At 38.4% G+C, this 17,963-nt stretch overlaps 1 protein-coding gene across 1 annotated transcript in view; it reads right to left on the bottom strand.

Moving 5' to 3' along the window:
• Positions 1-552: 552 nt before the first annotated feature.
• Positions 553-17,963, bottom strand: part of CDC73 (cell division cycle 73) — a 164,098-nt gene continuing 146,687 nt past the window's right edge. Inside the window, exons 14-17 of the mRNA XM_006260658.4 lie at positions 17,276-17,437; positions 14,928-15,028; positions 7,187-7,328; positions 553-5,659 (exon numbers count right to left, since the gene is read on the bottom strand). Coding sequence (XP_006260720.1) covers positions 5,623-5,659; positions 7,187-7,328; positions 14,928-15,028; positions 17,276-17,437 — 442 coding nt within the window. The 3' untranslated portion in view covers positions 553-5,622. The remainder of the gene's footprint in view (positions 5,660-7,186; positions 7,329-14,927; positions 15,029-17,275; positions 17,438-17,963) is intronic.

Below are 17,963 nucleotides of genomic sequence, written 5' to 3'. Positions count from 1 at the left end.
TTTTTTCTTTCTTTCTTTTTTATAGCTGGGAAATATCAAATGTGAAATAGTACTATAACTTCCTACTAGTTACACCTTGGAAGTTCACACTGGGAGAAACACTATCAGGACCACAACTGTTTATGCATGGAATCTTAAAATGTGACCCTTTTTGCATCTTTTTACATTTTTTAAGAGTTAGACATTTCTTAAAAATACCTCTCTTTTCTTTATTATTTGATGCTGTTCATCCCTATAATAGGATACTATATACATTTAATTTAAAACTTGGAAACTCAAATCCTCAGGTAAATTTTGGCTCCATTGCTGTCAATGGCAACCAACATTAACTTCAGTGGGGCCAAGATTTCACACACTAATTTACAATTTTGCAATCTTGTGCAAAACAGTACTCAGTTTCAGGCAATTACAGCCCAAGAAAGATTTGCATCTGAAAATATATGCTGTACACACACAAAGTATGTGAATCATGGTAATCGGTTTCTGACCGAGATAAATGAAGGGTAGATCAGAGAGAAATGTAGAGATGGAAATAAAATCCATGAACAGTGATGCTTTTCATATAGATTTTTATATATTACCTCCGACCTTTTCAGCTTTACATGTAAACTACTTCATTGATTAAAAATTTCAAACATTTGAGAATATTCTTTGGATTTGCATTCATTTACAAATCTTAAACCAACTTGTTTGAAAGAAAAATGAATTCTGTTAGTAAATTCAACTTGGAAACATGGTTTGCAGCAGATGTGCTTACCACAATGCATTCTGCTTCAATAAATACATCCCATTTTTTCTTATTTTTATCAATTATATTCTCACCACTGAGAAAAGAATTGGCTGCATAGATGTCAATGGCAGCCCTACAGTATGCTCCTTTGTCACCGAAAAGGAGATACCGGGCAGATGGATCATACTCAGAACACTAGGCTTATATTGCTAAATGTAAAGAGCATCACACCCACCTTTTCACATTAACAAATGCTTTGTTTTCAGTCTCTCTCTCTCAGAATGTCCATACAATGTTAAAGGTCTTCAGGTAACGATACATTGCACAACAAAACAAAATATAAACTGTATGATTTCTATTGATATACAAGTCTGTCAAGAAGATGAACCTAAAGGTCCTAGAGCTCCTTATAAGAAGCAGGTTGTTGGCTCTACTATTTAAACAGCCAGACTTTGACATTCACTTAATCCAGTTTTTAATGGCACATTTTTCTACAGATGATTTCTTTTAGTATTTCAAGTGAACTTTAACCTACTTGGCCAACAATTTCTTCAGGCAGGGATTTTTAATTTTTCATGAACATACTGCTTTAATAAAGTACTTGGCATTAGTTATGGCTTTTGAATTAAAATGAGCACAGCCTTACAACATTAAATTTTAAATCCAGCATCTAAGCCATTAATTCTGACCAGCTTCTTTGTATGACGTTAGCAAGTATTAGCAGCTAAGTGCATATTTCATTGGGCAACAGAATGAAAAGCTGTACCAATAAAATTTCTGTTACAAATCTCTGCAGAGAACCATAATGCTTCATAAATGAACAAAAGCCAAAAACAAATCTTCTGTTCAGATAAATGTTTCTGACAAACATTGCTTCTGTTGACCACAGGTTCAGCTCTTTATCAACTTGATGCATATGCTATCCACAATTACTCTTTGTAGCTGTATTTAAAAATAAAAAAGTTTACAGAACTGCAGAATAATTCTATAAATTGTGTAGCTCAAGCACTGGCTTCAGTGCACTCTTGTAAAATTATCTTCAATGAAAAAAAAGTTCCCTGAAGTAAGAATAAAATTGTTACGCCTACTCACTTGAAAGTACAGATCTATTATTTCTTCAGGTATGCAAGTCTATTTGAAAAAGAAGTAACCCCTGCATCTGCTTAAGTCTGCATTAGCAAACTTTTCTCAGTGCTATAGTTAGAAAAGTCAAATAGTGTACTGGTAGTTGCTGCTATGTATAAATTGGAAGCAAGAAAGTACTTTTTACTATAAATCAGTATTTCAAAAGTCCCTGTTGGCAGCTGTAAAATTAAAAGAAAAAAGAAAAAAATTGGTCAAATATCTGACAGTTTGGAAGCCCAGTATCAGATAGCAAGCCAGTTTCCACATTTTGTATTTGTTAAACAACTGCAGAGTTGTTACTGTTTAGTTGTTTAAAAGAGGTTTAAATTTCAAAGAACTAGAACAAAAACTGAACAGTCAATTTGATATTTGATTTCCATACTTCTAATGTCATTTAACTTTTCAATAAAACTATAGTCAGTACAAGTAGCTCACATTCTTCATTATATATTTTAATTTTCAATTCAGTTTACACTTTATACACTTACCAGCACTGTGAGCTCTCAAAATTGTTCATAGATAAGAAAGAAGCTCACAAGCAACTGGCTGTTAGCACAGCTTCTCCAGTTCATGGTAACAGTTTTCCTTACTACTATACATCAATGTATAGATAAATTAAGCATAACATGGTCTCTGGATATCTAGATATGCTGCAAAAGGATTGTGGGGGAGGGAGGCGTGTGCGTGTGTGTATTTACACGCATGCATACACGCACAGAATGGGAGTAAGCATGAGAACTATTTTGAGAACCTGATTCCACTCGCACTATATAGTTAATGGGAACCTCAATGCACAACAGCTTACTCTGACACGTGACTATTTTCATGAATGAACAGATGTAAAAGTGAAGTATCAGGTGCCATGTCCTTTATAAATGTACATATTTGAACCTTAATTGTGTGGAGATATTGCTAATACAAAGTACCCAAAGTAATAGGGTTTGATTTGAATCCACAAATGGCAAAGGCTTGATTTGAATCCCCCAAAAATGGCAGTTGTCTTCTTTTGTATGACATTTTAGGATTGCAATATTAATAGATTAATATCTAAATTTGATAACCATTCGACGACTGCCTCAGGGGTAGCAGTATGGATTGATTTTAGATTGCCATTAAATGATCTAATCTGGCAATTGTTCACGATGTGTTGCACTGTGGTACCACAATCGCAACCCGGACTTTAATGGCAGTTAAAACAATGAATTTCACTGATTCTATTCCTCTGTCATTTTCACAACTGGGTCACTGATTTCAGTAGGTCATGCCTGACATGTATCATAAGTGAAACCAGAATCAGGCTGTCTCTGGTATTACATCACAAGTTGATTCAAGAATGACTCATGAACTGTACCAACAATTTAGCAACTGTCAATCCTTTTGGATCATGGCGTATGCATGAGGATCACTGGGACCTTCAATGCGTATGCCTGAACAGGAATTTTTGGAGGAGTGGCGGTTACCCAGATCTTCTATCCTCCCTTTAGGCCATGGAGACAGAACCCAATGACCAGACTAAGTCCATATATTTGGTGCCTCCATGGCTGTAGTTGTATAAGTGTCTGGGAACTGAACCCAGGTCTCCTGTGTGGTAGACAAGGATTCTACCACTGAACCACACGAGACTCCTGTACCAGCAATAAGGTTGTAAAATCTAACAAAACAGAGGATAGAAAAAGGGTGAGACTGACTTCATGTTGCACATTTTAAGAACACTAGGATCTGTAACCTATAATACATGTGAGCATAAAATGCTCATATGAAAAAGCTTCAGGAAAAAGGTTGCTGTCCATTATCACTGTCTTAAAACAGGCCTGGTAACCAACACAATCCTAACTCTGTAAAAATTAAAATCAGAATCACTTCACAATAGCAGAAACAAATCTTGGATGCTCATAATTTACACAGTTCAAAACCCCATTCCATTGTGCTGGCAACTGTTGTGTTACATTTCATAATTGTATCTCGATATCAAAAGAGATAAAGAACAGAACACATTTATAATAATTATATTCCACAAATGAGCCAGAGTCATCTACTCATACTTTCTGTTTAAATTAGAGAAGCTAAATGGTCTTAAACAAACAAAATAAAAACAAACAAACAAAAACAAACAAACAACCCAACACCAGGTATTGTTTGCTCTTCTCAGTGATTTAATGATGTAAAATGTTGTTGATGTAGTTATTTCTTCCATTCTAAGTTATGATGAATGAGGTGGATCTTTATTTTTACTAAAATAATTGAGTTTTGATTTTTCTTAGTTTAAAATTTAAAATAGTTTTAGTATAGTACAGATTAAAAGATATCACAGAAGCCCAGGCCTCAGACCCCCGATGTAACAGTAAGACAGCTCCTATAGACTTTTTTGAAATCATTACACTTCTAGTTATATTAAAAATTAAAGTGATATGAAATAAAAGCAAAACTAATGAGGAACATGTAGAATATTTTACTCTTGGTCAAACTTTAAATTGCCAAGTAGAAAAACATGGTTTATTTCACTAACAGAAATATAAACATGTTTTTTTCCATTAAAAAATATGCATATGGAGGTTACTGTTTTATTTTATTTGGGGGGGGGGGGTTAACTCTCCACTGATATTAAATTACTAGCTAAGTATGCTAAATTCACACAAATACCAGTGTTGCCTGAATACATTCATATTCTAGATCAAGCAAATGTGTTCTTTGGTAACTGGAATATATTTTCAGTACTAATGCAATGCTGCTAAAAAGACTGCATTAGCAACTCATATGAGAATATTACAACTCTTGGAAAAGTGGTTTGGGTGACTTCTGTCATAAGGAAAAAGTATTAAAGTGTGAGTTGTTATAAATGTAATGAAGTTAAAAGGACTCATTGTGTGTGGTGGTTGTATTAAACAAAGCAAACTAGCCCCCTTTCTCTTCACTGTTTAATTTATATAATGTTTGGACTCTCATATAAAGGCATTTTGATAGGTGTTAGTGTACACATACACACTTTCAGTTTTAAATTAAAGGATCTGTAAAGGATGAACATTCAGTGTTAACATTACTTCGATGTATTTCATAATAAAATTTAGAGATTTGATAAACTGGAACATTATAACCAAAAAAGTGGTTCTTGATTATTCATCATCCCTTTTTCAGCAAAGACCGACCGAATATACAGTACATATACAGGTTGACATTTTGATTTATCCAAAACAATCTTCACTTCGCTTAGTTTCCCAAGTCCTATAGACTAAAATATAATACCATTCACAACAAAATATTTTCAGTAAGTGAAACAAAGCAAAGAAAATCAGAACTAAAACTGGAAGCAAAAGTTTAGAATGCCTCATAACATCTATATATATACATATACACACACACGCGCACACACATGCGCGCACACACGCACACACACATATTTTGTAACCTGCAGTGAAAATCAACTTATTTTCTAATGAGGACCAAAACACATTATTTAAAAATGTGGCTAATATAACAAAATGGGGAAGAAACTGCTGCTATCAAAATATACAATTTGAATTGCAGACTAGAAGGCTAACATTATTAAAAAAATAGTTTTAAGCAAAACCCCTTTGCTTTTAATAATGACAGATATCAACCTGTCATAGCACAAGCTTCCAAACAAGATCTTATAAAAGATTAAACTGTGACCCCTTCTTCATTTGCAAAGTTCTGGACATATGCATACAGTAAGTTCTCTAGTCTCCGGGCTGGAGCATCTTTCATATTTCTTAATCCAAACTCCAGGAATCAAATGGCAGTCAAAGGATTCAGAACCTCAAGTGGGATTTGTGCTTTACCATGTACCTGCAATGTTAGCAAGAAATATTATATCATCTTATGGCAGCCACAAAAAAATATAATTTTAAGGAACAAGGCTGTACAATAAAAATAAAATACCTAAAAACTCACTTCTCTGTACATTGTCAAGTTAAAGATAAAAAGGACCCTTGTTACTTCAACAGTAAATGAGAATTCTGTCCATTCTTTATCCCATTCACAATACTGATTATTACAAAGGAAAAAGTAGCTAAATAGTCTCTGCTAGGAGCACTCTGATTTGTTTTAAGACACTGGCTACGGACAGGGGCTCATCGCTGGAAAAAGTGATGAGAGATAGGTTATAGGCATTTCAGCCTGCAGCCACCCACCTGTCCCCTGCAGACAAAAAAGGATGAACTCCTGCTTAATAAAGATGCTCAAATGCTCCCTGTGCATTCCTGGGACTGAGGTGCTCTTGGTTTATGCAAGATGTGGGGGTGGTGGAGGGATGGAGGTTCAGGGGGAGAGCAGTAGCTCTACTTACCCCAAGATCAGCAGTCATGGGAAAATGCCCAGGGGTCCCTGTCCTATCTGCCCTCCCCACCTTGTCTGTGGAAGGTGCAGGGAAGCAGTTGCTGCTTGCCTCTGCTTGGACCAGGAGGAGTTGAGTGGCAAAGGTATGCCCCAAAGGGTACAGGCATTTATTCTTGCATGAGATCTTTCAGGTAAAAAGTGGAGGATCTTGTTCACGGATCTGCCAAGCTTCTTCTGAGAAACCAAATTAATGCCTATATGCTTGCAGTTTCTGAAAGAGTGGCATTTTTCCCCACTAGAAATGGCAAACTTGTCCGAACCCATTATGTGACACCTAAAGTTATAAGATTTCAGTCAAAGAAGCCTTCAGGGTCATGGTAAATCAGGATTGGAAAATTTCAGAAACATCTGTGCAGTTAGTTGCAGAATGTACTGCTGGAAGATACTGCAATAAGAGAGCTTGAACATTTATTATTTATTCAAGACTTTTCAGAGCATTATAAGGTCATTTTGAATTCCAAAAGAATTTGGGAACCTAATTCACTTTGGCTCTTCTGGAAATATGAGCCTAAAATACTTATTTTGCTAATAAAATCTGATGCAATAATTGTTCTAACTTAATGTACACACTAATTCAATAAGGACACCTATTTTCTTAATGTTTATTGTTCATAAGACATATTACATCAACATCCTAAATAGCAGATATATATATATTTTACTAGTAAATTGGTTAACAGTTTAACTGTCACTTTTTTGCATTAGACTCAATAGCTAACATTCCACAAATATTTGATTAGCTCCCTCTCCTCCCCCGCCCCTCTCCTCTTCCTCTTTTGTTAGGTCAGATAGAGTTTAGCATAATCTGCCAGGCCCATAATCATGAATTACAAGCACTATTTTAGCTCCAAGACTTTGCTTGGAACTTTCTAAACTATACAATTTCTCTGATATCTGAAACTGGCACTGTAATAATTCCTCTCCACCAAAACACCAATCCCCACCCCCAAAAAAATATTAGAGAAAAATAGTATTTACCTGTCCAAAGTTTCCCAGAAACGTAAGAATACTGGTCTGTCCAAGTGCCGTTTGTGGTAGCTTAGTTCTAACACTGTTACATCCCATTTCTGTACATTTGGGTCTAGACGCACTTCATCATATTTGAGATGGAAAGCTTTAACTACAAAATACAATGGAGAAATATTTAGACTAGGACCACAACTAAGTTTACATCACAGGATAATAATACTTTGACAAAGAAACCACCGCATTCTTCAGAGTTGAGATTAACGCTAAGGACAATGAACCACACTCTATAAAACACTTAATAATAAAGGTCATTTAGGTAGGTTTATGAATTTGAGAGCCACAACCCAACTCCTCCTATTGAAGCTAGAAACGCATGGAAATTCTGAGTTGGCCAGACATTTCAGATTTGACCAAGAATGAAAATTAATTTAACCTTTGAGTCTGCATTTTCATTGTATATTAAGTATCTACAGCTGTGTGAACTGCTTAAAAGTGAAAGTATACTATTGCATATACATTTGAAGGTATGATTTTACTACCACAGAAACAGAGGTAGACTTGACCTCCTATACTGAGTTGTTGCCATCTCCCTTTGCTTCCACACTTCAGGATGGCCATCCTTTCAGTTCACCTGTACTTACTGATACCTACTGAAGGAATAATGCTGTTTTTAAATCACGTTTTAAAGTCCTGAACCCATTACTGCACCACTTTGTAAAACTACTGCACAAGTAGGTGATCACCAGAGCTACCATTCTATACTATTATCTACCACTCCACCACACCTTGGCAACTCTCAAAGCTGGGTTTATGGGGAGTCATTGATCAGAATGCTTTTCTGCTAGACAGGCACATTGCGAACACTTGTACGAGATGCCTTTGGATCCCCGTACACAGACTGCTTCTCTCATGTTTTTCCAGCGCAACCAGTCTAATTAAATGCTAATATACACTCCAAACATACAGTGAAAATCAGTTACGAATTGTTGATGAAACTTGCCAAAGAAAAAATTATCTGTATAGTCCTCAACACATGCCATGATCTGTAGGTGACATTATACACTTTCTTTACAGATTCATTTGTATAAATGGAAAAATGGCAGTTGAGGCTGTAATCTCATTTCTTGCAAATTACTTTGTCAGTCCTAATCTAATCAGTGTTTTGATGCTAAGACTCCAAGGTTATCCTAAAGTGCCACAGAAAATAATCTTAGTGATTCAGCAGCAGACTATACCTATGAACTAGTATTTAGCTAATGTAACAGCCTGACGTTAAAAGTCAGTATGCCATTGAAAGTGTTATCTCACAGGAATTGCATAAAACTTAAGTACTAACCACAGCAGGTATTAAAAATACCCCATGATACTTCCTGCCATAGTATAAATGTTACCTTTGTCAAATTCCAATTTAGATAATGCATCCAATCTTATAAATATTTAAAGCTCTCCCTAAAACTCCAACTGCTTAAAATTTTCTGATGCTCTTCCAGTACTAAATTGGTCAGAAACTATAACTTCTGACCAGCCTTTTCTAAATAATTATTTTATATACTTTGGTCAATTCTCCTCTAAGGCCAGGCCTTAACATCTCCTTTCCATAGAACCCAGCCAGATCTTTAAACAAGGATTCATACAGACATTCAGTTTCTCCTGAGTTGCTGCTTTTCCAGAAGGATCCATGAGTGTACAGATGTTTAGGCTTTTTCTCACGGAGAAAGAACGGCCACTCCAGGTAAAAAATAACCTGGAAACAACTAAGATTAAAATCACTCCCAGGATAGTTTTTCCTGGGAGAGTAAATGTTTGTATAGGCCGTCTTCCCTCAGAAGAGAACATAGCCCTCCATCTTCCCCTCTACTCCTTTGGGAGACTGTCACTCATTGGAGTCTGGTGCTTTAGCAGGGAGCAGAGGACATCCCCTTCACAATTGCCACAGTATGCTACAGGAAAACACAGGCTGACTACAGAGAGTCTGGCTTAGCCAGTCAGCCCTACCTTACACACTGCCTTGCAGACTAAGGGAGCCTGCAGAACACAGATGTGTTTGCATAGAGACCCCCCCACTCCCAGCTGCACAGTGTCAGCACTGTAAACTCTCCACACTTCAGAGCCTTAGCATTTAAATGTCTATATATGCAGCTCTGGGTAAATTTTTACTATCCGGAGAAAAAAACCTGAGAGAATTATCCCAGCTTATTTGAATGCGTGTACACAGCCCAAATGACTCTGATAGTTTTCACTATTCTCCTAGCCAAGAATTAACGGCTTCCTTAAAAAATATATACTAAGAACATTAGAATATACAAAATACATATTAATGAAGCTATTCCTCACACAAAAAATCATATTTCTTAGGTATGTAACATATTTAGAAGTTGCAATACTAACTAAAAAAAATCACACCACTCGCCAAATTACCAAGTGTATTTCAAGCCTCTTGAATGAAAACTAAGAATGAATATCTCTAAGCAAATCAAATGATGCCAAGCCTTTTAAAATATGCACAGGAAGGCTAGATAATTGTATGCCAAGGCTATGCATTTACAAAGAAATCTATGAATGTCAAACAGAACCTTTGAGTTGAGGCTAAATATTATTGAACAAAAGTCAACCCACTAGAACTGACCTTCAGGTTCAATAAAAGTACATTAAATATGCTATAGCAGGAAGACCTTTAAAATGGCATTCAAATAAAATATTCATGTTGGTTAAAATGGCAAAATACTAAAACTTTTCATTTGAAATGTCCACTTATGGATATAACTAGAGTGTAAGGGTAAGGAAACTGTTATTCTTCATATGAAGATTATGTACTCAATCCAAAAATAGAGTCAAAATAATTTCAAAAGAAAGGAAATGCTACAGATTGAAAAAAGACAACAAGGGATAAAGAACGTCATTTTCTAAGATCCATTTGCAAAAGACTTTACAGGATTCTAACAAGCATAAAATGAAGAAAGTAAAACCAGTTTGATGTGATTTCATACCATCTACTCCAGCATTTACTAGATGAATTTAGATATCTATTTGTGGACTTTACGGCAATCAGCTTATTTCCAAAATTTCAATTTACAATATGTGGCTTTAAATCTTTGTTAATCAATCACTGTAGAAATAGACCAGGTTGCCTGCCATGGTTTTTAGTTTTTGTAAAGGTTGATAGTCTCTAAATGAGACAATGGACTGATATAAAATCAGAAAGTTGAATTTATGAACAGGGATCTTGGTTTTCTCTTTTTAAAAATCCCATATTCTCTGAGACATATATAGACAGACATAGATATATATGTATTAGTTGAACACAATGTTATATTGACATATGTACAACTTTTAAGCTATTTGGAAGCCTACCAACCAGTGCCTCAATTGTTACAATAAAATAAATTCTAAACGTCTATATCTTGGCATTTGATTTGGGGTTTTTTTTCATCATGGAAAAATCAGAGCTCCCCTTCCCCCTTTGGTCACCAGGATGCAGGTCCAACTCTGGCCGTCTCCCCCATCCCTTCCCCCTTGCTGCCTTGTGGTGCTAAGCAGCCCTGATAAGCCAGTGCCCTGCCACTGCCCCTCACTCCTGACCCACAGTCCCCCATCCCTGCCAGTGCCCCTTAATCCTGGTCTGCAGCCACCTGGCCCTTCTGGTGCCTTTCACCCTTGATCCACAGTCCTCTCCCACCCCATCCCAGCTGGGGCCTCATTGCTGACCCACAGCCCCCTGCCCCCACAGCTCTGCCAGAGTGGGTCCCCAACCGCCAGGGTTAAGGGACCCAGCGTCTGCATCCTGCCTGCTCTCTGTTCTGTGGGTGCCAGTCTCAGCCATCCAACAGCACCAGAGCCACAGCTGAGGCGGTGGCTACAGTGGTGGGAGCAGAGTGGAGCCCATGGAGGGAGGGGGCAGATGTAGGCTGCCTGCTGTGGAGCTCAGGGCTCCCTGCCCTGCTGCCTTTCCTCTGGGGGACTCAGCAGCCCAGCAGGTGGGACCTGGTGTGGGAGAGCACAGCAGGGAGGTGAGACTCAGTGCTGCTGCCACTGCTGCTGGGACCCCCATCCCAGCTGCCCTGCCAAGGTGAGGCACTGTCTGCCTACCTGACAACAAGAGGCCAGCAGTGGTGCCCCACACTTGTGGTCCCCCAATGCTGCCAGGCAGGCAGGGGGTTCCTCACCTTGTTGTCATGGCTGGCATGGGGGTCCCAGTGGTGGTGATGACAGCACTGAGCTCCAGAGCAGGCAGCCTGCATCCTCCTCTGCCTCATACACAAATCTGGAGGGGCACATGTACCCCATAACTCCCTGACATGTTGCCTCTGGCACCTGACCCCTCCTCAGAAGTGCACACAGCATTAGATAGCCAGCCCCACCTTCAGGCCACCAGGGTTTTGTCCCACTCTCCCAGCCTGGCCCTGCAGGCATGCTTTCTGCCCTAGCCACAGGCACTACCCTGGCTAGGCAGCATCCCTAGCCCCAGCCACCAACCCTACCCCACTCCCTCACCATGGCTACTGCCACCTCAATCTGCACCTCCCCCACCAGCCCTGCCCCACTCCCTTACCTATGGCCCCCATCATAGACTTACCTGCAGGCAGCTGGAGGAGCCGGTCTCCATCACTGCCAGGCTGTATTGCTGGCCACATGCATGTGCATGCACGCATGCACAGCGTCCCCTGAGTCCTCCTCCCCCTAACCCCAAGCAGCTTCTTGCAGGCTGGAACTGTCAGCCTGCAAGGGGAACCCCATGTTTTCCGACATTTTTCTCTATCAAAGGAAAAAAAATCAGCATTTTTCCTTGGCAAACTCAAAACCCAGATGTCTGTTTATGAAGTTAAAGACCCTGTGTATGGATAAAGTGATGAATGGTATTTGTAGTTACCATACAAATGGAAATGGACTTGAAGCTGAAACACAAAGTACACTTTTGTAGGAAAATATATATCCTACCCCCCCACCCCAGAGACAATGCAATGCAATGGTCTTACAGAAAAACAACTTAGACTGTGCCAGAATAATATTTTTAAAATATCTGGCATTTTATGAAATCTGAAGCATTTGAAAGGACAAAAAAAATTTTACTTTCCAGAAATACATATGCGTGTGGATAAGACTAGTCATAGTGCCATTTCCAATTTGAACATATGCATGTCCCCAGACAGATAATATATCCAATATTCTCTCTTAAGCATCCATACTAGTTTGTGCTTTTAAATTCAAGTCTTTAAACAAGGACTTAAATTTTCCTAGACCAGCTTATCTGTGGCAAACAAGCCATTTCTATGGAACTCAATTCTTTTTCTGCTATATATACATACACCATATAGCAACACTAATAACTGCTACTCTAAATTTCTTTAAAAAATGTAAGTATGAAGTATATATAAAATATATTTTATAATTGATGAGTTCAGAGGTTTTTGGTTCTCCTTCACTCCATTTTCTGTATCTGTTTTGGAGATATCCATTTCTTTTGCTGTTTTCAGTCTGTTGTAAACTTTCTTTTGCTTTTACATGACTTTTTCCATATTCTGTTGTTCTTTCTTTTAAATCTTTTTACATGCCACCTCTCTTATTCTAACTAGATCCTTTTATTCCTAAATATACCCATATCCTCATATCTTAATCTTCAAGCCCACCCCTGGCACGTTTCTTCACCTCCCATCCACACTTTAAAAGAAATCAAAGAACAGACCCATTAATTTGCATGCCAAGTAAATGCATATTTCACTTCACTGCCTAAAACACCAGTCCCATTTTGTTGCTTACTGCTTACATTGTTAAAAGCTCCAATTATCTGTATATTGGTTAAACGTGAAAATCGCTTATGTGCATAGCATATTTCAGCCTGCCTGTGTGCTTTGTAAATTAAATGTACTCCTGCTAACTGCATGCTGTCACTGTATTTATCTACTTTATATCAAATTGTACTCCCTAACAGAAAGAATGAAGGGGAAGCAGCTGTCAAAGGCCTGGTATTAGAAGCCTTGAAAATGACAGGAGCTAGTCAATTTCATGGACATCTCCCCTCATTTTCTAGGCCTTTTAATATTCAGTTTTGGGGCTGCTAAATCACAGCACTGACAGCACTATGTCCTTAAAGAGCACTGCTTAGTGTGCTGTCAGAGTTCACAGCCCCAAAACTCATTTTCAGGATTTCTAATACCAGATCTGAAACTAACTATTAGAAGCCTTAAAATTAGGGAAGCTAATCAATCATTTTTAGAGCTAATACCAGAGCCAGCAGCACCGCATTCTAACGTTCTACGTAAGTGCCTTTTCTTCACTTCCAAAGCTATGTACTTAAACAGAATATACTGTCTATTACTGGGAGGGGCCTACAGAAGCTGAAAAATTTCAACTCTGGGCATGTGCACATGAACTAGTTATCCAGGATAAAAGGGGACAAAAGCTTGGTGTATTTTCAGCCTGAAGACTGTAGCTAATACACAGTGGGCGTATCTACATGTTCATTTATGTGCTTTTGCTAATGCACATTAAATTTAATACCTCTACTGTGAAGTACTAGTAAAAGGCGCATTATCTCATTTAATGCACATTAGCAAAAGTGCATTTTTGGGCACTTTTATACGTGCTCTGAGGGGGGTGGGGAGGTCGCACTTTAATAAGAGTGGTTCCCAAGCACCAGTGTCTTGTATCAGCATCCCTGAGCTCCAAAATGGTGCCAGGGTGCTGGAACTAAAGCTTGTTTAACGAGCTTCAGTTCAAGCATCCCCACCGTTATTTTGAAGCATGGGGACACTGATACAGAAGATGCAGAAGGCTGCTGGAACGCAGTAATTACCATGCTCCAGCAAACTCTATTAATCGTGTGCATCGGAGCAGCCTCTGCACTCGTGTACAGGCACCCTGCGTGATGCTTTAACACTAAGCTAATGCGCATTAAAGCACACATGTAGAAACACTTAGTGGCATGTGAAATGGGAGTACAGAGCACAAGCCAGTGAAGGACCACAGATCCTTTGAATAATGCTGCACAAGCTACCACTGGTCTATGTTTCACAATGTAGGAAAACAAACACCAAGTCATACCAGACATTCCTGGTTGTGCCAGGGCCTAGCCCAGGGTACACACCATCAACAACAACAAAAAAGCAAATACCTACTGACTCAACCTGTGGAGATGGAGTCGTTTTTATTTTGGAGAAAAAGAAATGTGTTGCAAGTAGAAAATAACGTAGATTTTTCTTTGTTTATAAAAGAAGGGGAGAATGAAAGTCTGCGTGACTGATGTTTCAGAAACACCTAGTAAGTACTGTAACAATTCTGAGAAGCAGTAAAATTTCTGGGAGCTGTCAGATTCTGCTTAGCAGAAGGGATCTGCTAGGCTGTGGCTAGCTTTTGTTGGCAGGATAAACTATTGTTATGGAAAACATGAGAAGCTGATGAAGGCCAATCACCTTAGGGAAGACAGGAGATTCACATTCAGTAAGTCTACTTGTTACCACTGCTTCTAGGAGTAAGGGCAACTGGCTGCCTGCACTATTAATACATCTTCTCAAAGCAAAATACAAACAAACTGTTCTATAGCAACAGTCTTCTTGTCTCACTGAACAATTTCTTTCCTGGAGAGACTTAGCCAGATTGGTATGCCATTTCCAGGAGAGTAGGGAGTGGGAATCATAGCCGAGTGCAAGGACATCAGCACCTGTCCACATCTAACTTGAATAATCTTGTAATGTAATGCCAAGCCTGAATGCGTTATAAAAACATATAAGAGCATTAAGCTTAAGTGAAAGCTTACTTTTTGCGAAGATATCAACAGGTGATCCATCAGGCAACAGCCAAGGCCAGCCTTTGAACTGCCAAGCAGGACCCTGCACAAACACTGCCACCACACGATCCCTAAAAATATGGGAACAGATGCACACAATGAAGACCTGAAGTTCTAATCATAGTAAAAACCTGAAGGGAAAAAAGTTCTCAATTATTCATGTGAAATTGGCTGCTGTCAATACTACCTCACACTGTACCTTATAAAAAGAAATTACATTAATATTATAATTATTGCACATTAATGGCTGCTGTATGTACTTCCTGTGCATTTGCTTTTTCCTGTCACCACTTAAGAATATCTGGTTGTGTTGGTGCTGAAAAGACTTATATATGATCTTTCTAGACTTCAATTTCTGCCTTTTGCCGAATGCAACTTAATTTCAATTTTCATTGGTCAGAAGTCAACTCCTGCTTAAAATTTTGGGAGACTAAAAGGTTTTGTGGGTTTTTTTAAATCAAAACAAAAACACACACTTGAGCATTTTAAAGATGATCCTCTTTGAATTGTACTGTAAACTAAATGAGATGTAACAATATAAAAGGATTCATAATGAATACTTTAAAGTTTTATTTAAAAAAAATATGAAAACTGCAACACTTCTACCTTCCCTTTTAAAGTGCTTTATAAGTCTATGTAACCACTACATGTAGTCTAAGCAAATCTACTTGTTGTTAAGCACAAGAGAACTCTTACACTAGGAAAATAAACTGTTCAAAACCCACAGTGCCTCTGGGGCTGGCCCTTTTGCTATGTCTGAACAGTGCCTAATGCCATGGGGCCAGGCCTCTAAGCATTCACAAAAAATCCCCATTATCTAATTTCTAAATTTACATTCGTATAAGATTTTTTTTTTTGAGAAAAAAATTAATCAGTTTTCTTCAAAATGCTAAATAACTATAGTTAAATCACTGAAAAACAATCTTTGTATTAGCTGGTGCAAAGATTACATCCACAGCAAAAATAATTCTCCACAAAGTCTCACTTACTTGTTGTAAAGCAAGCATGAAAAATAATGTTTAGAAACTATGTAAAGTGGTACATATAAAAGTAGCCTCTCGTATACATTATGTACTATTAGCATCCAGCTCTGAATACTACAAGAGGCTACAAGACTTTACAATATATATAAAATATTCTTAAATTAAGAGGAGAAGGTGGTAAATCGCCCTTATGGCTACATCCAGATGAGTATGGAGATGTGGTTTCCCGGGAACAACTAGCAGCAGTGCACCTTATGCTGCCAAAGTTGTCAATGGGGAACGCCCTTGGCACACACGCTCTGGTGCACAGCAAGTTACCCTGGATGGGGTAGAGGAGGCTGGAGCCAGCACTGGGCTAGGGCCAGCAGCCTTACCTGGGGCCCTGGGGGTGTCCCGAGGCTGCAGCAGTAGCAATCCTGCCACTCGGAGCCTGGCCAGCAGCCGTAGTGTGGCTCCAGTCATTCAGGCTCTGGCTCTGAGCAGTGCACGCTGGCCCCACATGCGCTGCTGTGCTTTTCTGCAGTTTTTTTTGTTATTGTTGTTGTTTTTTGTCAACCCCCCCCAGCGCAGAGAACACCCGAACATGCGGTAAGTGGTCCCCCACAGACGTGTCTGCAGCGCCACGCACTGCATGACCATGCTCATCTAGATGCAGTCTATATGGTTAAAATAAAGTACTAAAACACTTCTTTTTTTTTTTTTTATAAGCTTAGTACATTAAGAAACTCCCTTAGGAAGGGGCCTACTAGTTTAAAATGCACCCCAAATACATGAAGAACCCCATGACTGTCTCTCCCACTTCCCAGGATTCTGTCTGGACCAGTAAGAGCCCGGAATCTTGAATCTTCTACTTTAATTTAAAAGTGTGCATACCAATCAAATTATTTCCGAAGGATCAAAAATTTCTTTTTAAAATTGAATCTCCTTCAGAAAGAATTACTACAGATGGGAATACTTCTTTTAAAGGTGACAATATTTAAACGATTTAAATGACAACAGGTGTGATTCTGAAAAGGTGAAGTGTTATGTTCATACCCTTTAGTGGTTTCATACAAATAAAAGTTTGGGATAAGACTAGAATATTGCATATATCATTAAAAAAGAAAAAAAAAAGCTAGGGTTGTTTTTTATGTAATAAGTTTGATCAAACATTCTGTATACCAAAAGGGAAAAAAAACTGTGGAGGAATCATTCTCTAACCATTTATGTATATATTTCATGCATTAATTGAATTAACAATATTTTATTATATCATTTTACATGCTGTGTTCCCATGCTGGAAAAAGACAAATAAAAGTGTAAAAAAGGACTTTAAAAAGAGAAACCCTGTTTTACCAGTCTTGTGGCATCAGTTTCAGAGGCTGATCTACCACTCGATAAGGTACAGTAACACTGACTGTAGTTCCACCAGGCTGTATCTGGTCCTTCCTTCTCTGTATTAAAGTTTCATTTTCTCGTTGACAGCCTTGTTTCTTCTTTTCATCCGATGGTACAAACCTTAGGAAATAGAGGATACTTAATGGATAGCCCCTGTTGTTCGATATTAACAAAAAAGGTAAGTCAAGCCATAAATTCCTTGCATTAAAATCGGAGAAGCCCGAAACAAGGAGTTTTAATGGTTCAAACTATTCTCATCAAGGTTTGCCTCAGAAACCTCCTATTATTACCGGTGAAAAGGACTTGCTAAAATAAGGTGTCATCTTAAAACCTAAATCTATGAATTAGTAAAAATGCTTATGTTCAAATAAAAATTAAAGCATTTTGTGCCATGACAAAAAGCTAACAGGTACAAGAATCAGTATATCGAACTTCTGCACTGAAAAACTGCATCCATGCGTCTATGGCAAAAGTTAATCATACGCAGCAAGACAGACAAGATGCAAGGTGTGTGGTCAAATCAGGCTACAAACAAATACATTAACCTAACACACCCTGAAGCTATCTAATGGAGGTTGTCATTCCTTCCTTATTTCCTCCTGGTGGGAAGCTGCCACCAAAAGGCCAAGTATCAGCAATAAGCTGG

This window comes from Alligator mississippiensis, chromosome 5 (assembly GCF_030867095.1).
Source record: "Alligator mississippiensis isolate rAllMis1 chromosome 5, rAllMis1, whole genome shotgun sequence".
Taxonomy (NCBI): domain Eukaryota; kingdom Metazoa; phylum Chordata; order Crocodylia; family Alligatoridae; genus Alligator; species Alligator mississippiensis.
The sequence above is the reverse complement of the archived record's forward strand: the minus strand, read 5'-3'. Positions and strand labels throughout refer to the sequence as shown.